This window comes from Eublepharis macularius, chromosome 10 (assembly GCF_028583425.1).
Source record: "Eublepharis macularius isolate TG4126 chromosome 10, MPM_Emac_v1.0, whole genome shotgun sequence".
Classification (NCBI taxonomy): domain Eukaryota; kingdom Metazoa; phylum Chordata; class Lepidosauria; order Squamata; family Eublepharidae; genus Eublepharis; species Eublepharis macularius.
Genome location: NC_072799.1, coordinates 39009660 through 39031390, shown reverse-complemented (window position 1 = coordinate 39031390; position 21731 = coordinate 39009660). Strand labels below are relative to the sequence as shown.

General features: G+C 48.0%; 1 protein-coding gene across 1 annotated transcript in view; it reads left to right on the top strand.

The window, feature by feature from the left end:
* The window catches only part of QRFPR (pyroglutamylated RFamide peptide receptor), a 37377-nt gene extending 18113 nt beyond the window's left edge, over positions 1-19264 (top strand). Inside the window, exons 2-6 of the mRNA XM_054990462.1 lie at positions 11046-11204; positions 12562-12623; positions 15506-15741; positions 17378-17475; positions 18819-19264. Of these exons, the coding sequence (XP_054846437.1) occupies positions 11046-11204; positions 12562-12623; positions 15506-15741; positions 17378-17475; positions 18819-19210 (947 nt within the window). The 3' untranslated portion in view covers positions 19211-19264. The remainder of the gene's footprint in view (positions 1-11045; positions 11205-12561; positions 12624-15505; positions 15742-17377; positions 17476-18818) is intronic.
* The last annotated feature ends 2467 nt before the right edge of the window (positions 19265-21731 follow it).

Below are 21731 nucleotides of genomic sequence, written 5' to 3'. Positions count from 1 at the left end.
GATATGATCTTCTTCCCAAGGAACTAGCATTCCCACTAACTGGGATTTCCTCATCTTTAGCTCCGATTTTCTTGAGGAGACAACACACCGAGGAAGATCTTCTGAAAAAGGCAAAGCTGCAGTCCGCAGATTTATCCTTTTAAAATGCACTACATTGATAGGGTTAACAAGGCCAGGAAAGGATAAAAGAGTTTAGTTGTTTCAGGCTTTGCTGGAAGAAGTCTTTAGTCCCAGAGTTGGAAGTTCCTGGTGGGCCGCAAACTTGGTGGCCAAGAAAAAACTGAGCAGTTTTGGTAGCACTGCAAGTCTCCTTGGCTTTGACTTGGGCTGTGGCACTATGACAACAGGTATAGTCTAGCCTGGTAAGCCTACACCTGCTATCATCTCTAAAACCTGGGTCCATGCTGAGAGGCGCCTTCAGCACTACCAGTACTGCAGAGGCCACTCCAGCCGGCTTTCTCTCGGTCTGTTTTAACATTCCGATCCACCCCTGATCTCAGCCAGAGTTCCTGACTTGAGAAGAGCCCTCCTGGATCAGATCAGTTGTCCATCTAGCCCAGCATCCTGTCTCACACAATGGCCAACCATTTACTTTGGTGGTCAGCAACAGGGCATAGACGCTGGCTCCTTTTTCTGATGTTGCCTCCTAGCACTGGTGTTCAGAAGTTTACTCCTCGGAATACAGAGGTTCCCTATAGACACTGTGGCTAGTAGCTGCTGATGGACCTATCCTCTATGAATGTGTCTAATCCCCCTTTAAAGCCATCTATGCCTGCGGCCATCACTATATCCTCTGGCAATGAATTCCACAGTTTAATCACTCATTGAGTAAAGAAGTATTTCCTTTGCCCATCAACTTCATTAGATGCCTTTGAGAGGGAGTATTTGGGGGGAGAGAGAAAAAATGATCTCTTTCCACTATCTACCCTGTACATAATTTTATAAGCCTCTGTCATGTCCCCCTTCAGTCCTCTCTTTTCTTACTACTTCTGTCTTTTCTCAAGGGAAGGTGCTCCAGCCCCTTGATCATCCTTTTCTGTACTTCTTTCCTAGCTCTGCAATGTCCGTTTTGAGATTGTTGGGGAGCAGTGGAGACGACACAATGCCCCCTTCTTCTCAGCCCCGTTCTGGGTCAAAACTACAGCTACCAAGCCTAGTGAGTTGGCTGAGTCACCTTATAAAGAGCTGCACACCAGTCAGCTAATCAGTGGCAGCTAGCCCTTTAAGAGTCAGGCACCCACTGACAGCTGGCCCTTTGACAGCCAGCCAGCTGTCTGACAATCAGCTATTGGGAAGCTCCACCCTGGGGGCAGGGCAGGGGAGTAATGAGGCAGAACTTGCTCAGGAGGTACTATTGGCCACTCCCAGGCAAAGCCACATCCCCATAAGGCTTCCTGGAAGAGGTGGCCACTGGGCATGCCCCAGGCCTGCCCAGGACCTTTAAAAGGCTTGAGGGAGGAAGCCAAGGAGGATGGACCAGCTCTGGTTCCCAACTCAGAAGGAAGTAGAGCTAGGGGAGAGGTGGTGGATTAGGGTAGTACTCAACCCCTTCCCCTCTCTGTCTGAGGCCAGGGGGAGGCTCTTCAGTTAAATTAGGCCCTGGTACATGGGTCTGGGGTTCCTATAGAGATGTGGTGACCAAAACTACACAGTACTCCAAATGAAGCTGCATCGTAAATCTGTACAGGGGCATTATAATTTTGGCTGTTTTTCCTCCTGTCCTTTTCCCTTATTCCAGTATTGATTTTGCTTTTCCACTGATGTGGCAGATTGGGTTGGTGTTTTCATTGAGCTCTCCACCATGACCCGAGGCCTCTTTCCACTTTAGTCAGATGCTACTTCTGCGTTATCTGTACAATTTTCTGTTAACAGACCAGATTCCCTGCTGGACCCAGTTTGACTAACCTACACTTTGTACTCCACTGTGCCAGAATTAGCCACAGTCTAAGCCTGCACTCATAACCTTGAAGTCCGCTGAACTTAACCCTTATATGTGCTTTCATGTTCCCTAACATACTCAAGCTATTTGTTGCAAGCAAAGGCTAGAAACTGACTTGGTTCAATCAAGATTTGTTGAATGAAAGCATCTCAACATTTTGGGAACTTCAGATGCTGTGACTATTTATGTCCCATTACTGTGCTTTGGTGGCTGCTATGGCATTTCTAGAATGCTGTATGAGATATAAAATGAATCTGCCTATAAACTTGTTTTTGGAAAAACTGCTCACGTGCAATTTCCTGCTCTATTTTTACTATGAAATGCTTCATTTATGATCCAAAATTTAAATGTGGCAAAAATTATCATCGAGATATATCAGAACATTTTCATCAGCGATAAAGAAAAATGGGCTTCTGGTGACAGCTAGTATGTTGAAATAGCATTAATTCATCAAGTTTTCGGCATGAAATAAAGTGGGAATCTAGGATGGAATTTTTCATTGAATTTCATTTCACTGCGTAGTGACTTCAGGGTTGGATTGAAAGTTGAATATTTTTTAGTACATTAAAAGGACATTTCAAAATTTCATGTTTCATTAGCAGTATATTAAAGCTGAATACTTTCTGATGCATGTGTTGCTTCTAATACTTTAATGAACTAGGGAGTAAAGCTCAAAATATGTTAATACATTTTTAAAATTCTGTGAGTTCCCATGTTTGTATCTTAACCTACAAAATCAATACAAGGACTTAACTTGTTTTGAATCGCTAGGGGCCAGCAAACAGAATGTTGTGTGTATAGGCTGCTGTTGATTTTGCCCATTTGCAGGGTGGTATCTGCAGGAGGCCATTCAGATGAGCGAAGCTGCCATAGCAGAGCATAAAGGAAGAGGTGGTACTGCAGATATGAGGGGCCATGGCAACAAAGGGCTTTATATGTAATTGTGAAAACCGTGAACTGAGCCTGGTAACTGATGGGTAGCCAATGGAGTGGCAGCAGAATGAGTTTGCTGTAGTTCACCAGCCAATACATTTTTTTTCATATGAGATCTAGAACAGAATTGTTTTTTTCATTTTCTGGCCAACTGAACCAAAAATTAAAAACAAATGCTGTCTTTTATTGAAACAGGGCAAATCACTAAGGCAATTAAATGCCATTATATTAGCAGAAGGACTTTGGGATCCAAAACCACTTTCAGGCACTAGTTCTGGGTTTCTGCAGCTTCCTTGGAATTGGCTGGAAGGACATGATAGTGCGGAGTGTCATCTGCATATTGGTGACAACCCAGCCCAAATCTCCAGGTTGTCTCTCCAAGCAATTTCATGCAGATATTGAAAAGGATAGGGGGCAAGATGGAGCCTTGCAGGACTCTTTTACCGCCTATGGCCGAGGAAGAGGAGCGGGAAGGGGTCGCGCGGCAAAATAACAGCACACACACACATTGGCTGGGTAAAAAATGGCAACAACTTTATTAACATAACAATAGCAACAGGAGTATTGGCGCGGCATGTGGATCGGATCCACCGGACTGCATCGGCTGACCCGCCTGCCAGCCGATGACCCCCCGCCCCCCTCAGGCGCCCGCTGAGGGGGGGGACCAGAGGAGTGGCATTGTGAAGGGGGGAGGTCACCTGGTGTACACCCTTGGTGATCCCCCTGCCACCTGGGAGGGAGAATGCCCCGGCAGCCCCCGAGCTGGGCGTGCCTTCATACTCCCTCCCAAGATTCCTTATGGGAATCCCCTGCCTGGGGAGCCTGCGCCCGAGGGCCCGGCTCCCCAACAAATGGGATCCGATCCAATGCCCAACCGCCCGAAGTTGTGACGAAGAACCATAGAAGAAACAGGGAGAGGAGGGTGGGTGCTCGCTCGCCGCCGCCGAAGTGGGCGGGGGCGGATCCGGCGGCCGGCTAAATACCCGGCCGCCGGACCTTGGAGGGAACCGCCGCCGGGCCGCGAGGCTGGCCCCGCCCACCGCCGGCTCGACTCCGGGCCGCCGCGATTGGCTGGCCCGGAGTTTAAACCGATTGGTCGCTGGCCCGCCCGGAGCATGCCGGGCGAGCCAGCGAGCAAGCGGCCGACGCGGTTCCCGCTCCTCCGCCCGCCGGCGGCAACAGGAGGCGCAGGTAAGTCTGGGCCCCCCATTTACCGCCTATGGCCGAGGAAGAGGAGCGGGAAGGGGTCGCGCGGCAAAATAACAGCACACACACACATTGGCTGGGTAAAAAATGGCCACAACTTTATTAACATAACAATAGCAACAGGAGTATTGGCGCGGCATGTGGATCGGATCCACCGGACTGCATCGGCTGACCCGCCTGCCAGCCGATGACTCCCCGCCCCCCTCAGGCGCCCGCTGAGGGGGGGGACCAGAGGAGTGGCATTGTGAAGGGGGGAGGTCACCTGGTGTACACCCTTGGTGATCCCCCTGCCACCTGGGAGGGAGAATGCCCCGGCAGCCCCCGAGCTGGGCGTGCCTTCATACTCCCTCCCAAGATTCCTTATGGGAATCCCCTGCCTGGGGAGCCTGCGCCCGAGGGCCCGGCTCCCCAACAAATGGGATCCGATCCAATGCCCAACCGCCACCAGAGCCACAAGTGGCTCCCGCCAACACTCCTACCGCTGTAGCCACTCCAGCAGGCCATCCCGCAGTCCTGCAACCAGATGTCATTGCCCCAGCTGGAAAGATGAACCCCGTCCGGACGAAACAGGGGGGCCACGCGATGTGAAATGTCCCAGTGAGTGATCAAGGAGCCTCCGACTGCCGCCACGTGTTGGCCCATGGCATGCGCCAGCTTCTGCCTGACGGTTTCCATCTTCCCGGGGCAGCGGGCCCCCCGCCAGCAACACCTCTGGAGTAAGTCTGACCAAATGATGGCGGTCTGTGGGAAGAGACCCTGCAGGAGTCCCAAGTCGGCGCACATGGCTCGCCTGAGTTCCGGGCCCTCTCGCTTGCCCAGATCGTTCTCGCCCAGCTGTATGACCAACGCATCTGGTGGACCGGACTGGCGCGACTGCCGTTGCAGCATGGGGACCAGGGCCTCCCATAGCATTCCTCGCACACCTAGCCAGCGAAGGTTGAGGTGTTTCTCCAGACCCACGTGCCGACCCCAGCCAGATGCCTCCGCGTACTTGCCAGCCCAGTGCACGATGCTGTGCCCGCAGATCCACACTGTTCTCCTCCGCCCTACCAAGGAAAAGCATAAGACCGCACATTAATGCCCGGCGCCGCCAGAAGGGCGAATGTAGGTCTGGAACGCCCTGGACCGCCACCGCCCGATGGCCTTTATGGCCGCGGTGGGCAGACCTCGCTCATGCGCCTCTGTGGCTGCGCCAATGCGGAAGAAATGAGTACCGAAATCCTGGGAGAGGAGCCCCAGGGCCCGTATGCAGGAGCGCAAGACCGCCGTGAACTGGTAGCGGGTGAGGGGGGAGTGATCCCTGTGCACGAGGAGTGGCCCGAGGAGGGCAGGCCGCAGACCCAGGTACTCTCCCACCGCCCGGACCGGGCACAGGGCCCGGTTGCTGTAGGGCCGCAGGGTGATGGTGTGCCCCCTCCCCCGCTGGTCCGTCTTGGAATGGCGCACAGTGATGGAGACCCAGCGAGGGGTCCAGTCAATGTCGCTAACCCGCAGCGCCCGGGCACCGTCGCCTGACCGGGAGCCCGAGACCAGCTCGCCCACCCTGAACGCCCCGAAGAAGGCTAATAAAAAGGCTGCGCGGAACAGCTGGGCCTCGAAGGGGGACCAGCAGAGGTCTGGCACCACGCGGAGGATCCCCTTCAGCATGGCTAAGGTTATGGGCTGCCTGTGGTCTGGAGGAGGGGGGGCCAGACGCGCCCAACCCTCCACCGCTCTGCGTACCAAGAAGCCGCCGCAAGGGTCCGGGTGACCTGCAGCCTTGCAGAAGAAGGCGATAGCTGACAGGTCCCTCCGCATGGTCCTGATAGATAGGCCCAGCTCGCGGAGGTGGGCCAAATACTGCAGGACCGTGTCTTGGGTTGCCGGCCCCGCCGCCCCATCCCCGCAGCCCTCGGCAAATGATTGAAATCTGGATGCCGCTGCGGTGTAGGCCCGGAGGGTGGAAGGTGCCACCGAGCACAGAACTCCCTGCGTTATGGACTCCCTCCAAGTTGCCACAGTTCCTCCGGGAATGGGTCGGGCTCTCGATGAGCCTCCGGCGCCAGCGAGAAGAATCTCTCCATCTGGAAGCGAGATAATGCGTCTGCCAGGTCGTTGCTTACCCCTGCTATATGTCGGGCAGAGAAGGTGATGTTAAAATCAAGACAGCATAATACGAAATGGCGGACCAGACGCATAACCCGCTCAGAGCGAGAAGACTGGCGGCAAATAACCTTCACCGCTGCCATGTTGTCACACCAGAATGTGACCCGTTTGTCCCGCAGGAGCTCCCCCCACATGGACACGGCAACCAGGATGGGAAACAGTTCCAGGAAGGTCAGGTCCCGGAGGATACCGGCCCCCGCCCACGTAGCCGGCCAGCGCTGGGCGCACCAGCGGCCTCTGAAATAGACCCCGAACCCCTGGCTCCCGGCAGCGTCGGAATGGACCTGCAGATCTGTCCCTAGGTCCAGTGGGTCCTGCCAGAGAGAGACCCCATTGAATTTGCCCAGGAATTCGAGCCAGACCCGCAAATCGGCCCTGAGGCCTGCGGTGATCCGTATCCGGTGGTGAGGGGAGGTGACCCCCCGGCAGGCCTGCGCGAGGCGGGCACAGAAGGCCCGCCCCGGGGAAACCACCCTGCAGGCGAAATTAAGATGGCCGATGATGGACTGCAGCTCCCTAAGGGTGCACTTAGAGCGGGGCAGGATGCTGGTGATCAGGTCCCGCAGGCGAGCAAGCTTATCCCTGGGGAGGCGGGACAGCCCGGCCACCGAGTCCAGTTCGATCCCCAAATAGGTGAGTCGCGAGGTTGGGCCCTCGGTCTTTTCCCGGGCCAGAGGGACTCCCAGTTCAGCGGCCAAGGCCTGGAAGGTGCTGAGCGGGTAGCGCAGCACGAGCTGTTGGGCGGAGCCATGATGAGGAAGTCATCCAAGTAATGAGTAATAAATGGAGGCCCCATGCGGTCCTTGGCTACCCATTCCAAGAACGTGCTAAAGGTCTCAAAGGCCGCGCAGGCGACGGAGCACCCCATGGGCATGGCCTTGTCCACGTACCAGCGATCCTGAAACTTAAAACCCAGCAAGCAGTGATCCCCCGGGTGAACTGGCAGCAAACGGAAAGCCGACTGAACATCACACTTGGCCATGAGGGCCCCCCGCCCGCAAGCCCTGACCAGGCGCACTGCATGGTCGAAAGATGCATACCTGACCGCGCACAATTCAGAGGGGATGGCCTCGTTGACCGAGGACCCCTTGGGGTATGACAGATGGTGTATAAGCCGAAACTCCCCTGGGGCTTTCTTAGGAACGACCCCCAGGGGCGACACCCTCAGGTTAGGTAGGGGCGGACTGGAGAAGGGGCCTGCTACGCGTCCGGCTGCTACCTCCTTGGCGATCTTGGTCGTCACCACCTCAGGAAGCTCCCTGGCAGACTTGAGATTCCCCGATGAGGAAGCCACCCGTGGCCCCGTGTATGGGATGTGAAAGCCCGACGCGAATCCCTCCCGCAAGTACTTCGCTGCCTCCCTGTTGGGGTAACGCGCCAGTAGGGGGAGCAGGGCGCGAAGCCGAACAGGGGTATGGGCAAGCCCCAGCCCCCCGAGGGGGGGCTAATTGCCGCTGGAGGGCTGTGCGGTGGAGGCGGCCGATCCCCCGTCCTTGCGGGAATTGTTGGAGGACCGGCCCCCGCGAAAGGGGTGTGGGGGGTTACCCCCCTGTGGGCAGGACGGGCGCGGGTGAGGCCCACCACAGGAGTCACAATTGTGTTCGAAGCGGCACTTCGTGTGCTGGCATTTCCCCTGGTTGTACTCCCAGCACACGCCCCGGGATTTGTCCCTGCGAGGCTGCCACCGCCCCCCCGACCAGGGTCACTCTTTCCCTTCATGTGCGGGCCCACCAGCCATAGCCAGAGCTTCTGGCTAATGAGATCCCAGCGGGCCCTGGGATTGTGGGAGGCCCTCTTTCGGAAGGCCTCGTCATAATCCATGGCTGCGGGTTCCCCCGCCAAGGCCCGTGCCCGCAGGACATTCCCCAGGTGATTGGTCAGGTGCCAGCCCCGCTCGGGGTACGCGGCCTGGACGACCCCCATATAGACCGTAAATCCCTCGAGCCAGTTGGCGAATGTCCGCTCGGCGACCTCCTTCTTGCCCCCCCGTTTGTCCCGTTTGGCCGGAGGTGCGCATCTCCCGTCCTCCGCCTCTGGGCGGAGTAAGGAAAAGACGTCTACGTAGTAGCCGTCCAAAATGCGTTCCCTGACCTTGCGTGACAAATGAATCCCCGGGGGGTCCTCGTCATCTGTGAACGAGGCAACCCGTGGGGGGGCTTCTGTGGGGCCCCAAACCTCCTTAGGGTCACCCTCCCCTGACTGGGACCTGTCCCTCCTCCGCTGGGCCCAGCCCGGGAGGCCTGGGGCCCTGGCAGCCACCTCCCAATAGTCCTCCCCCGCCGCCCCTTCATCCGAGGAGGAGGACTCACCTGATGTCCAGTCGCTGTCTGTTTCCTCCCTCTGATGGCGGCGCCTCCCCTTCCTGCGGGATGTCCTCTTACGCTTGGCTGACCTCCGGCGCTCCTCACTGCTGCTGCTGTCTGAGCTGGAGGAGGAACGGGCTTCCTGGCGTTGAGCGACTCCACGGCCTCTCTTCACCTTCTCTCGCGGTTTGCGTTGAGGGGCCTCACCAGGCTCAAGGGCCGGCTGACCTGCCCCGGGCCCGGAGCTTCCCAGGTGCTCCACCCGCTCGGTAAGGCGCTGCAAGGCCCGGGAAATATCCAGGAGGGCACTAGGGCTGGCCTCCCCCGCCGCCCCCTGAACTTTTGCCCTCCCTGTGGTCTGGGCTCTGGCTCCTCTGGTAGTGGCCCTTTTTTGGCTGCTAGCCTGCCTGCCCCCTGAAGCAGCCTCTCCTGCCCCCTGGCTGTGTGGTGTTCCCCCCCTGTGGGCTGCTGCCCTCCTCCCAGACGAGGGTGGGGCAGCTGGTGCTGGCCTGTTGCGGGCCGCTGGCCCCCCCGCCGACCTGGGCCTGCTGCCCGTCGTGCCCCTGCTCCCACGTGCGGCCGTTTTTTTGGGTTCCCGCGGGTGCTTGTGCGGCCCCCGCGGGTGCGCTGCGTGCGCCGGCCCTGGTCCCTGCTGGGGCCCTCCTCTTGCTTGGTGCCATGCCTCCCCCCCACCAAACAGCACAACCCCGGAGGATTTGGGAAGCTGGGCAAGAGGAAGGAGCGGAAGGTGCAAATGCCGCCCCTTGGCGCCTGCCCCGCTGGCCACCCCGCTCGTGCTCTCCTCCACCCGGACTCCTCCCCGGTGCCTCCTCCCCTGTCGGGCCACCAACCCGCAGGCCCAGGAGGATTTGGGAAGCTGAGCAAGGGGAAATGCCCCCGCTTGAGTGCTCGGCGCCCCCCACCCGGACGCGGCTCGACCGCCCGCGCCTCTTCCCCGGTGCCTCCTCTTCCGCCGGGCCGCGGGACCGGGTTCGGGAACCACGAGGGGCTCAGCTAGACCCCTACAGGCAACCTGACTCGCCGCGCCTTGCCCGGGCTTCCGCCGCCTCTTCGGCTCCTCTTCCTCCCCGCTCTTCGTTCTCTTCTGCGCGCAGAGCCGACCGCTCTGCTCGCTCGCCGCCGCCGAAGTGGGCGGGGGCGGATCCGGCGGCCGGCTAAATACCCGGCCGCCGGACCTTGGAGGGAACCGCCGCCGGGCCGCGAGGCTGGCCCCGCCCACCGCCGGCTCGACTCCGGGCCGCCGCGATTGGCTGGCCCGGAGTTTAAACCGATTGGTCGCTGGCCCGCCCGGAGCATGCCGGGCGAGCCAGCGAGCAAGCGGCCGACGCGGTTCCCGCTCCTCCGCCCGCCGGCGGCAACAGGAGGCGCAGGTAAGTCTGGGCCCCCCATATGTTGAATAGGAAGAAATCATCTTCAGCCTGTTTCCCCACCATTACTTTTCTTCCTGCCCCAGGTTCTGTCTTCTACTACAAGAGAGAACGTCAAGCTCAGTAATTTAGACCATAATCTGGGATACATCTGAAAAGAGAGAAAACTTTAGTTGTTGTAGATTTTCCGGGCTGTATGGCCATGGTCTTGGCATCGACAATATATAGAGATAAAACTTGCTTCATGATCCATATACTGAGACAGGAGACAGCGTTAGCTGGGCTTGGTTGCTAGTTTTTTTCAGTCATTGTGCATAGTTTCCTAGGAGCATGCTTTTATATTTCTAGTGTCAGTGAGTGGTTGACATTCATTCGGGGGTGGGGGGAGGATGGAAATACATTTCTGCCCTTAGTAACACTACCTTGGCTAATGACACAACCTGCCTGCCTGACTGAGCCTGAGGTGGCTCAGTCAGCTGTGATAGAAACCTCAATAGAAGCAATGCTCCTTCTCCCCATCTTGAATATAGGTCATGAGGAGCAGACAAAGGACAGCATATTTCCAGACAGTTTTGCTAATTCCCTTCTAGAAGTTGTGTTGAGAATGGGGGATTGTTGTACACCCAACCTTAGGATCTGAAGTTGGTTTTATGGCAGGACTATGTTTGGAAAAGAAAACCTGAACCTGTCACTTGCTCTGCTTGAAGTAAAGACCTCAATAATTGATGAGAAGACTGGAAGAGGGAAAGGAGAAGCAGAAGAGAAGGGGAAGGGCCAGATTGCTTCCCCTTGCCTCCAGGACTTGTGGGCCTTTAGCTACTATTAGAAGAATTAACTCGTGGCAACTTCATAGGTTGTTTAAAAATTGTGATATACTTCTACATAGTTTTGCTTCCATTGTTGGATAATCTATACAAAATTCAATGATTCTAAATTTCATTATTTGAACTTTCACTGTGAAATCAATGGAACCTAAAAGTCCTTAACTTTGGAGTGTATCATCCATGAATTACTCAAAAATGCGGCAGGCAAGATACTGATGTGTAATGATAAATTCAGTTTCAGTTCTTTCTTGTTCTTTGAGACTAAAGCACTGTTGACTGGGGCTTTTGTTTGGTCCAATCATTACAGGTGTTTTTGCATGCAAGATGGTGCCATTTGTCCAATCCACTGCAATTGTTACTGAGATTCTCACAATGACGTGCATTGCTGCAGAAAGGCATAATGGCATTGTGCATCCATTAAAAATGAAATGGCAGTACACCAACAGAAGAGCATACACAATGCTTGGTAAGGTCTTATGATATACTCTGTTTATACCCCACCCTTTGGGACCCAGTGCAGCTTACATCATTCCTCCATTTTATCCTTGCAGCAACCTTGTGGGGTAAGTCAGCCAGCAGCTTCCATGGCAGAATGAGGATTTGAATCTGGGTCTCCCAGAGCTTAGCCTGACACAAACAGTAAATTGTCTATTTGTTGGTTTGATATGACAGTAAAGGTACTGTACTGCTTTTTGGAATAGTCAGTTTCTCTGATTGTTTTAGACATTTACTTTGGGTGAATACAGAGACAAGTTTTCTTCCAGTGGGCACTGGGTTATATCCTTGGTTATTCTTCTAACTGAGAAAGGATAGAGATGATCTTGCCTGATTTCCCTCCTTGCAATTCTCCTCTACATGGTCTGCAAGCATTTCCTAACCTCCAGCAATATTTTTCTGGAGGTCAATGGAAGCTGCTTGTAGAAGGACAAGGTGAGAGAAAGATCCACTTCCACAAGCTGTATTCAACCCATTGACTTTTAAAGTTGTTAGCATAGAGAATCAAGTAGCAGTGGTTTGTCTGATCATGGGCAAGATGAATTCCACAGCCCAAGTTCAGTGGACAAACTACATTTTTGCAGCATCTTGAGTAAACAATTAATTGTTCCACTTGATTCACAAAACATGGCATTGGAAATTTTTGTGAGTGTTTTATGAACTACTGTGTATGTATAATCTTGTGGAAAGGAAAAAAACAAACCTGCCTATATATCAAAATAATTTTAATTTATGTATGTGTGAATTGTATTGGGACTTCTCCCTTCCTGAAATACCTCTAGTGCTTTGAACATGCACAGAAAATGGAATGAATACCAGCAGAGCATTCTTTATGTACCTTGGGTGCTCATATTGTTTCCAAAGGGGGCGGAATTCTGCCCAGATTTGTTCCAAGTGCCCAACTGCCTGGTGGGTTGTGCTGAAATATGGTCTTATAAAATTGGCACTTACTATTTTCTGAAGTACAGAATATAGCTAAAGTTGGCTCTTCTATGCCTGAATAAGTAGGCTGGAGAAACAGTCCAAGATTTATTATCCACCTTCTCCTTTCATGAATTGTTTTGTGTCTGGAGGTAACAGATTCCATGTTTTAAAAAGTTTAGCATGTTGCTCAGAACTTTTACACAAGGCAAAATGTGTATTTCACAATTTGCCTTCATTTTAATTATACAGCATACAGTTATTAATGTTATTCTGATTTTTCTGGAAATTATAATCTGGTCTAATGTTCCATATAGTCATGTGGCATACTACAACAAACAGTGAATGGGTTACTTTAATTTTCGGTGTCCTTTTTGTTAAATAACACCATTTTTTTTCTTTTTTAGGCATAGTCTGGTTGGTGGCAGCTATTGTTGGGTCTCCTATGTGGCATGTGCAGCGACTGGAGGTATGGTAGGGTGTGCTGTGTATTTATACTTTCCTGCACCAACTACAGTGTTGCTGTCAATAAACAATGCTATAAGTAGAGACTTTCCCTCCTTCAGGACATGATGGTCATGTTCTGTATACAGCTGTTCATCAAGTAATTGTAAAATGTGACATTGGAAACGAGTGTTGGAAACATGCAAATAGGTATTGTATCTGTTGAGAGAAAAATGCAAATAACAATAGAAACAGCCTAGCCTTGTTGTTAAGAACGAAAAGAGAGATTTATAGACTGAATTTTGAAAATAATTTTCTTCTGGCCTTGTCTGGTCAACTGCGGTTAACTGTGACTGCTGTAATTCTCTGTTGTCTGTGGCTAGAATTTAATTCCTTGGTGAGTTTATAAGCATTGCTACTTCATTTTGCCTTGGTGTTTATCCATATTTCATTGAGCATTTGCTCTAATAAAACATTGTCTTGTAATGAACAGAAGATTGGCCACTGATCACTGGAACTATAATGAATATGGGAAAGATCACCTGCATCAGATGGGTCAGCTGGGAGATTTGGGGTGAGGACCTGTGTCTCTGTTCCCTCTGCAAAACATCCTTGGTGTTGTCGGGAAAGAGAGAGCCAGAGTAACCAATCAAAAGCTTGGTCTGAAAGAGGATTCCCCCCCCCGCATTTGCTTCTCTGACCTCTCAACATCCAGAGAGAGGGAGGAGTGACTTCCTCAGGGCTGCTACTGAGACAGGAACAAACACACATAATAGTTCAAGATGGGTTGCCGTGTTTGTCTGTATCAGTGGAAAAGAGCAAGAGTCCAGTAGCACCTATAAGACTACAAAAATTAGTGGTAGGGTATGAGTTTTCTGTGGCTCACGAAAGCTAATACCCTACCACTAATTTTGTTAGTCTTATAGGTGCAGTTGGACTCCTGCTCTTTTACACATAATAGTAATAGCTATAGTGGGCAACTTGCAAGAAGTTTGAAGAAAAGGTTTAGAATGGGATGCTTAGACTTTGGAACAAAGATGGGTGCCATCTGTTCAGCATTTCCTGCACTGAATGCCATATCTCCAGCTTAGGCAAAAGTTCTGTTGTTTCCAAAAGCAAATTTCTGCTACTTCATCCTCAGAATTCTGCTAATGACTTCTATGAGGACAATTAGTTTTATTTAAATATGGATTCGCCCCCACCCAGTAAATAAATAAATAACTGCACTCAGTGTGTTGTTACTTACACTGTTTTTTCTTATGGCTTTGAATTATAAAATATTCTGGGAGCAAATCCATTGGAATAACAGGTTATGTGGGACATCTGCTCCAGGAATGACTATTTCACATGCTACTTTTAAAAAACTGAAATTTATGCGGAAGCTTCTTTTTTTGACAAAATATCTGATGACGAAGCTGTAGAAGTAAGAAATGGAGGAGCAGAAGATTTATGAAAGAGAAAAAAAACTCCACTGCTTAGTCCATTAGTTCTATTATAAATCATACTTTTATAAGGTTCCACTTGACAATTCTATAGAATCCAAAACCAAGAACAAAATCTTTGTAATACCTTTTATTAGGACCCATGAAATTGACACAAAACTTTATGTAAACTTTTGAGCTCACCAGAACTCTGTGAGCCTTGATACTCATTCCAAGAGGAAAAGCAGGGTATGGTGGAAAGGATCCAGAAGAAAAAGGCTAATGGAGAGAGGATGTATGATAATCACAGTCCACTGTGACAACAGCAACATCATGAAAATAGATCAAATTGGATTCACTTTCATACAGCTTTTGGGGGACCCTTGGAAAAAAATCTCCTGTAAATGTTCATTGATACGACATGTATAGTTAAAATTATTAATTAAATTAAATTGTACGATCTTGCACAAGTTCCATGGATTCCCTAGCATATAATTTGTTGCTTTTCACTCGCTTTAACTTTTGTTTCCCACTATAATTACTTTTAGCTATAATTCCCTTACTTATTCCAAGTCATTAGCTTTCTTTCCTGAGAATGGCATCTTTTCTGGAACAAATAACATCTCAGAGTAATGAAAAACAAGTAACCTAGAATTCTACAGGATTTTGGCTGTCTCTGTAAAGACTGTGTGACTAGCAGTCAATTTTTAATGCATTATGTTATTTAGAACCTGGTTAAACTCTTAGCTGAAGTACTTGGCATTCTGAGCATTTAAAAGAAAAATCTTTGCAGTTTCTTATGACCCATGTTCAATTTATAATCTAGCAGAAAAATTCTAGCACATGGCAAACCAGTGTGTGTATAAATGTATATTCATTGTCAGAATTTCAGATTTTCATAGTGCGAATCCCCCAGTAAAAATACTAATGGACTTAGACTGGAGTAACTCTGTTTAGGATTATATTGCTATTGTCCTAGATGCAGGGCCAAGCAAATTCATGGAATTTGATGGATCTAGACCCTGTAAGATTCATGCTGTGTTTTAAAGCCCCCCAAGGGTGCAATTGTGCACAGAAAATGCCAGTGTGGATACTCCTAATATATGGGCAGATTTGTTTTGTTGGAAAGGCATAGCTGTATGTGTCTGTATGGCTCATGGCTCAGTGGCAGAGCATGCACTAAGCATGCATATGGCCTCAGGTTCTGTCCATGGTATCTCCAGTGAAAGGGAGTCTGGTAGCAGGAATGGTAAAGTTTCTTCTGCCTGACAGCCCCTGTTAGCCAAAGGGGTAAATAGCGGCTTAGAAAGACCAATAGCCTTAATCTGGTGTAGGCAGCTTTTTAGGTTCGTTCCAGTTTATATTTAAATCTTTACAGATATCTGAAGAAATAATAAGCACCTTTTTGTAGTTTATTAAAGAAATAGATTATTTTGTTCTTCTGTTGGTATGTGAAGTGTGATTTTTTTAACATCCTTTATTTCAGAATAAATATGACTTTCTTTATGAAAAGGAGTATGTTTGCTGCTTGGAAGAATGGGCCAGTCCGGTTCACCAAAAGATATATGCAACTTTCATTTTGGTCATCCTCTTCCTTCTCCCACTTATATTGATGCTCTTGCTGTACAGTAAGATTGGCTACGAACTCTGGATTAAGAAAAGAGTAGGAGATGCTTCTGTTCTGCAAACTATTCATGGGAACGAAATGTCTAAAATATCACGGTTAGTAAAATCAGTAATGCTTAAATATCAATATTATCTAGCTGAACTTTATACTGGCCTTTCTGTAAAAGGCAGTTTTAGCTCCCCGGCCTCCTAGTGTTTTCTGAGGGTGTCAGCAATAGAGTTGATGCCAATTATTAGACCGGATACAAGCAGGAGATCTGCCAAGACTTGCAGGGGCAGGGCTGCCAACCCCAGGATGGGAAATTCTGAGATATTTGGGGGTGGAGCCTGAGGAGGGCAGAGTTTTGGGTGGAATGAGCTCATCAAGGATGTGATGCCATAGACTCTGCCTTCTAAAACTGCCATTTTCTTCAGGGGATCTCAATGCTGTAGTCTAGAAATAAGTTTTAATTCCGGGAGATCTCCAGGCCCCACGTAAATGTTGGCAATGGTATGCAGAGGGAATTTCCCCCTCCTCCACTATTTCCTCTTCCCCCTCCCTGAAAGCTCTCATATCCTGTCCTCTTGTCCTTCTTCCTTGTATCTTTCCTACCCACCAGCCAACCTAACTTTAGCCCCCTGCCCCCGTCTTCACCTTTCCCTCCTTCCATCCCCCTGGCAACCTCTCCACAGGAAAACTCTGACTGAATTGCATGCTGCCAGACATGCTGAGCCCAGTTGTGCAGTAGTGGGGAATCTGCAATGACTTGCAGGGGCATTACATTGTTTATTGAAATGTCTGTGAAATTGACTCACACTGTAATCCTCCTTGAGTCAAGCCACAATGTCCACATAGAACAGAACAGAGCTCCAAGGGACAGCAACCATCCGACTGCTAGTCCAGAAACAAGATGGCAAATTGCCAGTGCCAGCAACTGTGTCCAATGCTAGACAAGAGCAGTGCTAACTTAAAAACTCAGTTTTAACCCATATTGGCCCACAACACTATCTGGATGCCTCTGTCCCTGCACCACTCACAGCTGTCACTAGCCCTTTCCCTTCATTACTTCCCCACTTAAGAGCTGAGAATCTGCCCACACACCCCTCCCTGCCGCCTGGCAGTTCCCCCTTCAGAGTTGATCTTCAGCTCAGGTGACTGAAAGAGAAGGGAAATAAGTGTAACTTAGCACTGTCATTTGAAGGAGGAACCACTCCCTCCATTTTTCTTTTCAGCTGGAGAAAGGGGTTCTTTTTTTGCTCTGGCTTAAAGAGCAAAGCCCTGGGAGCCACACACATTCTGCTGAAAATGAGCACAACATCATGTGGAGGCAAATAAGCTCCACCAAACCTGCAGTTGGGGAGGGAAGGTGGAGCAAAAGCACCATATTGGCCTCTTAAAATGAGGTGACACTGCTTTTAATGTGTAAAATGCAGCAAGTTGTGATACAACCCATACTTGTTTCCTTAACTTAAGGATGACCAAACTTACTGTTCTCTCACCCTGAGAAACTTTTTTCCCTATTGGAGCCAGAGATGTGGCAAAATGGTCACGAGCATTTTAAAATGTCTTATATCTACTTAAAGTATTGGCCTATACTTTATTGTCTACTTTCCATGATCTTTCTCAGCACCTGCTATTTTTAAACACAAATTCCAGGGACAAACTATAGAAACATGCTGACCCGCTGAGCTGAGACTCTTCCTCATCACCATTTGCTAAACTTCTCAATTCAAGCTGTCTTTTCCCCTTTAGGAAAAAGAAGCGAGCAATAATTATGATGGTTACTGTTGTGGTTTTGTTTGCGGTCTGCTGGGCTCCATTTCATGTAATTCACATGATGATAGAATACAGTGAGTAGATAAATTTTCTGAAATTACTGTGATTTTTTAAAAAAATCTCTTCAATCTTCAGCTTGAATTACCACTGAAATTTCTGTTCTTTTTATTCTGGAGTAATAAGTGTGGTCCTTTTCAGACCTCATCCTTAAATTATGGCAGTGCATTGCAATTGTGGAGTATGCTTTTAAAATAAATATTATCTTAACAGGGATTTTGCTATTGCAAAACACTCTTGTATGTTGTGTTTGAAAGTTGTAATTCAAAGTTGAATGAATGGGATGATGAAGTAGTGGTATGGGGACTGTTGCAGAGTCGCATATAATTTTTGGTTGTCAGATTTCCCACATACCGTATTTGTCTTGCATTCTGCTGTTGTATTCTGGCATGAAGTTCCCATTTGTGATCCTGCTGTCATACTGTTAACTGTGCCAAGACTTTTGATAGATTGGTCCTTGGCACAGAATGAAGGCTAAAGATGAACAAACATAAAAAGGAGTAAACTCTGGCATATCATTGATGCCGATCTGATTCTGCATCCTGCCCTCCAGTTAACTAAGAAAATTTTTGCTCTCCTTACAGTGAAATTGAACACTGCCCATTTAGTTATAGTTTGTACCTAATAGGAGCCATTGAGAATCAAGCCCTGGAGTCCCTATTTTGTCGGTCACATTTGAATGTTACTAGATGGTGAAAAAGGCAGAACTCGGAAATTGGCTGCTGTTATGCCCCCCAACACTTTTACCCAAAGCTAGGCCAACTGGGTGAGGTTTGAGGGGGCAGCTAGATATTCAGATGACCATGTTCATTTCCTACTGCAGTTGTAAGGATGGGGAAATTTTTGTGTCATTAAGAGATGCTGTAATCATCTAGGAAGATGCTGAGGGTCTTTTTAATAAACATAAATTAACTTTATTTAGGAGAAATGAATAAAGAAACACAAAACCTAACAGAATCTTTCATAGCAGTTTCCGTGGCCAGTGTACCCAGAGACATGAGTAAAACCTAAACTGGAACTGCTCCAGATTCAATTTCCTTGGAACTCATATAAAACATGAAACAGATCGCTAAATATTACAGTTGTGGTCAGAAGTTACTCAGTATGCACACAAACGTGAATGCAGTATATGCAGACTTAATGGTATAGCTCTTCTTCATGAACTTGCATTTTCCTTTGAATACATTTTATTTGGTTTTTGATAAATTAGAATGCTTTATTTTTCTGACTCAAATGGGTAATTGGAAAGAGAGAAATACTTTTTGCAATGCAGGACAGGATGCCCGAAAGAATGGCTAAATAATGCTCATAAGTTTGGTCTAAATTACTTGTTATAATACATATATTTTCCTCTTTCTAGGTAATTTTGAAAGGGAGTATGATGATGTCACCATTAAGATGATCTTTGGTATAGTTCAGATAATTGGATTTTCAAATTCCATTTGCAATCCCATTGTTTACGCCTTTATGAATGAGAACTTCAAGAAAAACTTCCTCTCTGCAATATGCTTCTGCATTATAAAACAGAACCCGTCTCCTTCCAGGCGACATGGACATTTGGGAATTACAATGCTGCAACATAGAGAAGGTGACCATAAGATAGAGCCCACCTCCTCCGAAGAGAACAGAAGGGAAGCATTCAGTGAAGGGAACATTGAAGTAAAATTCTGTGTTCAAGCCAAAAAGAATGACAAGAGGCACCTTCCCTTGTTTACATCTGAACTCACAGGGCCCTCTTCACTGGGACATTAGTATAATGGATCTTTCATTGGGGCATTTGTGTTTTAACATTTGACACTCACTGCACCTTTTACCAGGCCTGATCAGTTCAGAGTCTTCTTATAAACAGTAGGGACCTGGTGTTCCACATTCATCTGCTGTCCATTATCCTTTCTTTTTGCTGTCCATTCTTTTTGCTATATTTCAGGCTCTGTCTTCCTGCTGCTGGGCTGGCCTCAAGGACCTGATCTGAGGGAGTGTACTCCCAAGCTTGCATTTGAGCATGGCCACTCATTGCACCAATCTGTCCTGGTAGTGATTTGATTGAACCAGGCCAACTTCTTTTCCACAATACAGGAATCTGTGTACCTCAGCTTTTGCATTAACTCCCATTGCTGGGGAACACTGTAGGAGCCATCTTTTTCTTTCTTTCTTCAGCACTTTCCTCTATTCATTTGGCAAGCTTCCTGTGGGCCGATGTGTAACCTCTTTTCTTAATGTTTTATCTTATCCAACCTAAGAACAAGAATCAGGTCTTCTATATGCCTGTTCTTTGGGTTAACTATCCTTGAAGAAGTATGGAGAGCTGGATTCTTGATTGGGAGAATGACGACAATGTTCCTTGAGGACTCTCTCGCAGGTATTTTGAACACAGCTTTGGATCACCACTTGAAATTACTTTAGATTTCACTCAAGGTCAAATTCTTTTTTGAGGACCTTCCCAGAAATTAGTGTTGGATTAATTCTTTGTTCTTTTTTGTGTTTTTTTTGGCAGATGTTCTTTTCAGATGTGTTCCTTTCGAGATTGTCTCTCCAAAACTTGATCCACAATGAAAGATTTCTAAATTCTGCTTTCCCTTTTGTTAAAGAAAACATTTTTTCTTTGGATTGCATGTATTTTTGTCTTGAAGTAATTGGCTGAGTAGAAGTACAAGCAGTGCAAAACAGTGACTTTTTAATAGGACTGCAGCCATTTAATGTTTAATACTGACATCCTCAGCAAAGCTATAAATGCTGCAACTACTGGAAGGAGTATTTTCACCCTGATAAAGGGTGGTTGGTGTTTTTGCTAAGGTTGTGTTTTAATTTATCATCACTAAGCAAAGCCTGAATTACAGCTGCCTTGAACCATGTTGGAAGGTGGGATATAAATGTTTTAATAAATGAATTAATAAATAAAGCAAGCTAGATAGTATTTAATATCCTAGTTATTCTTGTCTGTTCTTTCCCTCCCCCTGATATCTTCAAATGAAAGTTTGAGTTTTTCAGGAAAGCATATTTTCTTCAAATATAATTGCATAGGGTTGGATCCAACAAATCCCCTCCACAAAACAAATTTGCTGGAACAAATCTCCTGATTTAGCAGAAGGGAGTTGTTGGACCCAGCCCAGGTTTGTCAATTTGGATGCAACACCAAACAAGAATGCAATCTAGCTCTCAAGCCAGCTTCAGGTAATGACTTCAGTTTCTACTTTGTTGGCAAATTGCAAATCATAGGGTTGGATCCTGCCAGCTTTTCCACTGGTAAGGAAGGAGTTCCTTTTGACAACCAAAATGAGTTACTCCATTGATTTCAATGGGCTTAGACTGGAGTAACTCTTCTTAGGATTGCACTGTAAGAGACCTGGATGGACCAAAAAAAGTGAAATAGGGGGGTATAATAAGGAGGAGAATTGCTCAAGATGGAATGAAAAAGTTGACTAGACTCAACCTTTGAATTATTCATTTGGATGTTGTGAAAATCCACAGTTATTTTGCTATCTGTCATTTGGGGTGATATCTGAACTGAGCAACTTTAAAATTACAGCATTCTCTGAAGACAATTGAATGTTTTTAAATTGAAAGGAAGAAATTTGAAAAGGGATATATGTACACTTGCAGCAGAAAAAAATATACTGGCACTTCAATTTATAAAAAATAAGATAACACTGTTACTAGATTTATGTACAAGGAATTGCAATATAGGAAGCAGCCTTGAGGAAATAATTCTGTTCATAAGAGATGGGAATAAGGGCCATTGAACTCAGTGGCACCAATTTATGAATATGTATACATCTGAGAACAACTCATTTCCCGCATAGCAATTTGTTATATTCACTCTTAGTAGTAAAAGCCACAAAGACATTTGCCTCAGCCCGTGTCCAATTCAATTTACTGAGAGTTGTCCTTTTTTTTTTTAATTACTAGTACTACAAAAAGGAAAAAGTGGGAACAGGGAGAAGGGGAAGAAACAACACATAACAACACAAACACTACATCTACAAGTAATGCATTCCCTTCATACTGCAATTATTTAACATTAGAACTTTGTAAAATGCTGTTAGATTGGTAGATCTTATAAAATACAAACTACAATCAGGATTAGGTCTTCTTCCCCCCTCTGGGTCTCGGTCGCAATTCTCTCTGAACAGCTACAGTCACTGTGCTCGTTCCCTCCTCCCCTCCCCCTTCAGGCTTGAAATCCTCTTCTTGCTGGAACTCTTGATGTTTACACACAAAGTCCCTTAGCTGGTCTTCTGATGTTATCTTGTGAGCTTGATCTTTATAGCTAAAC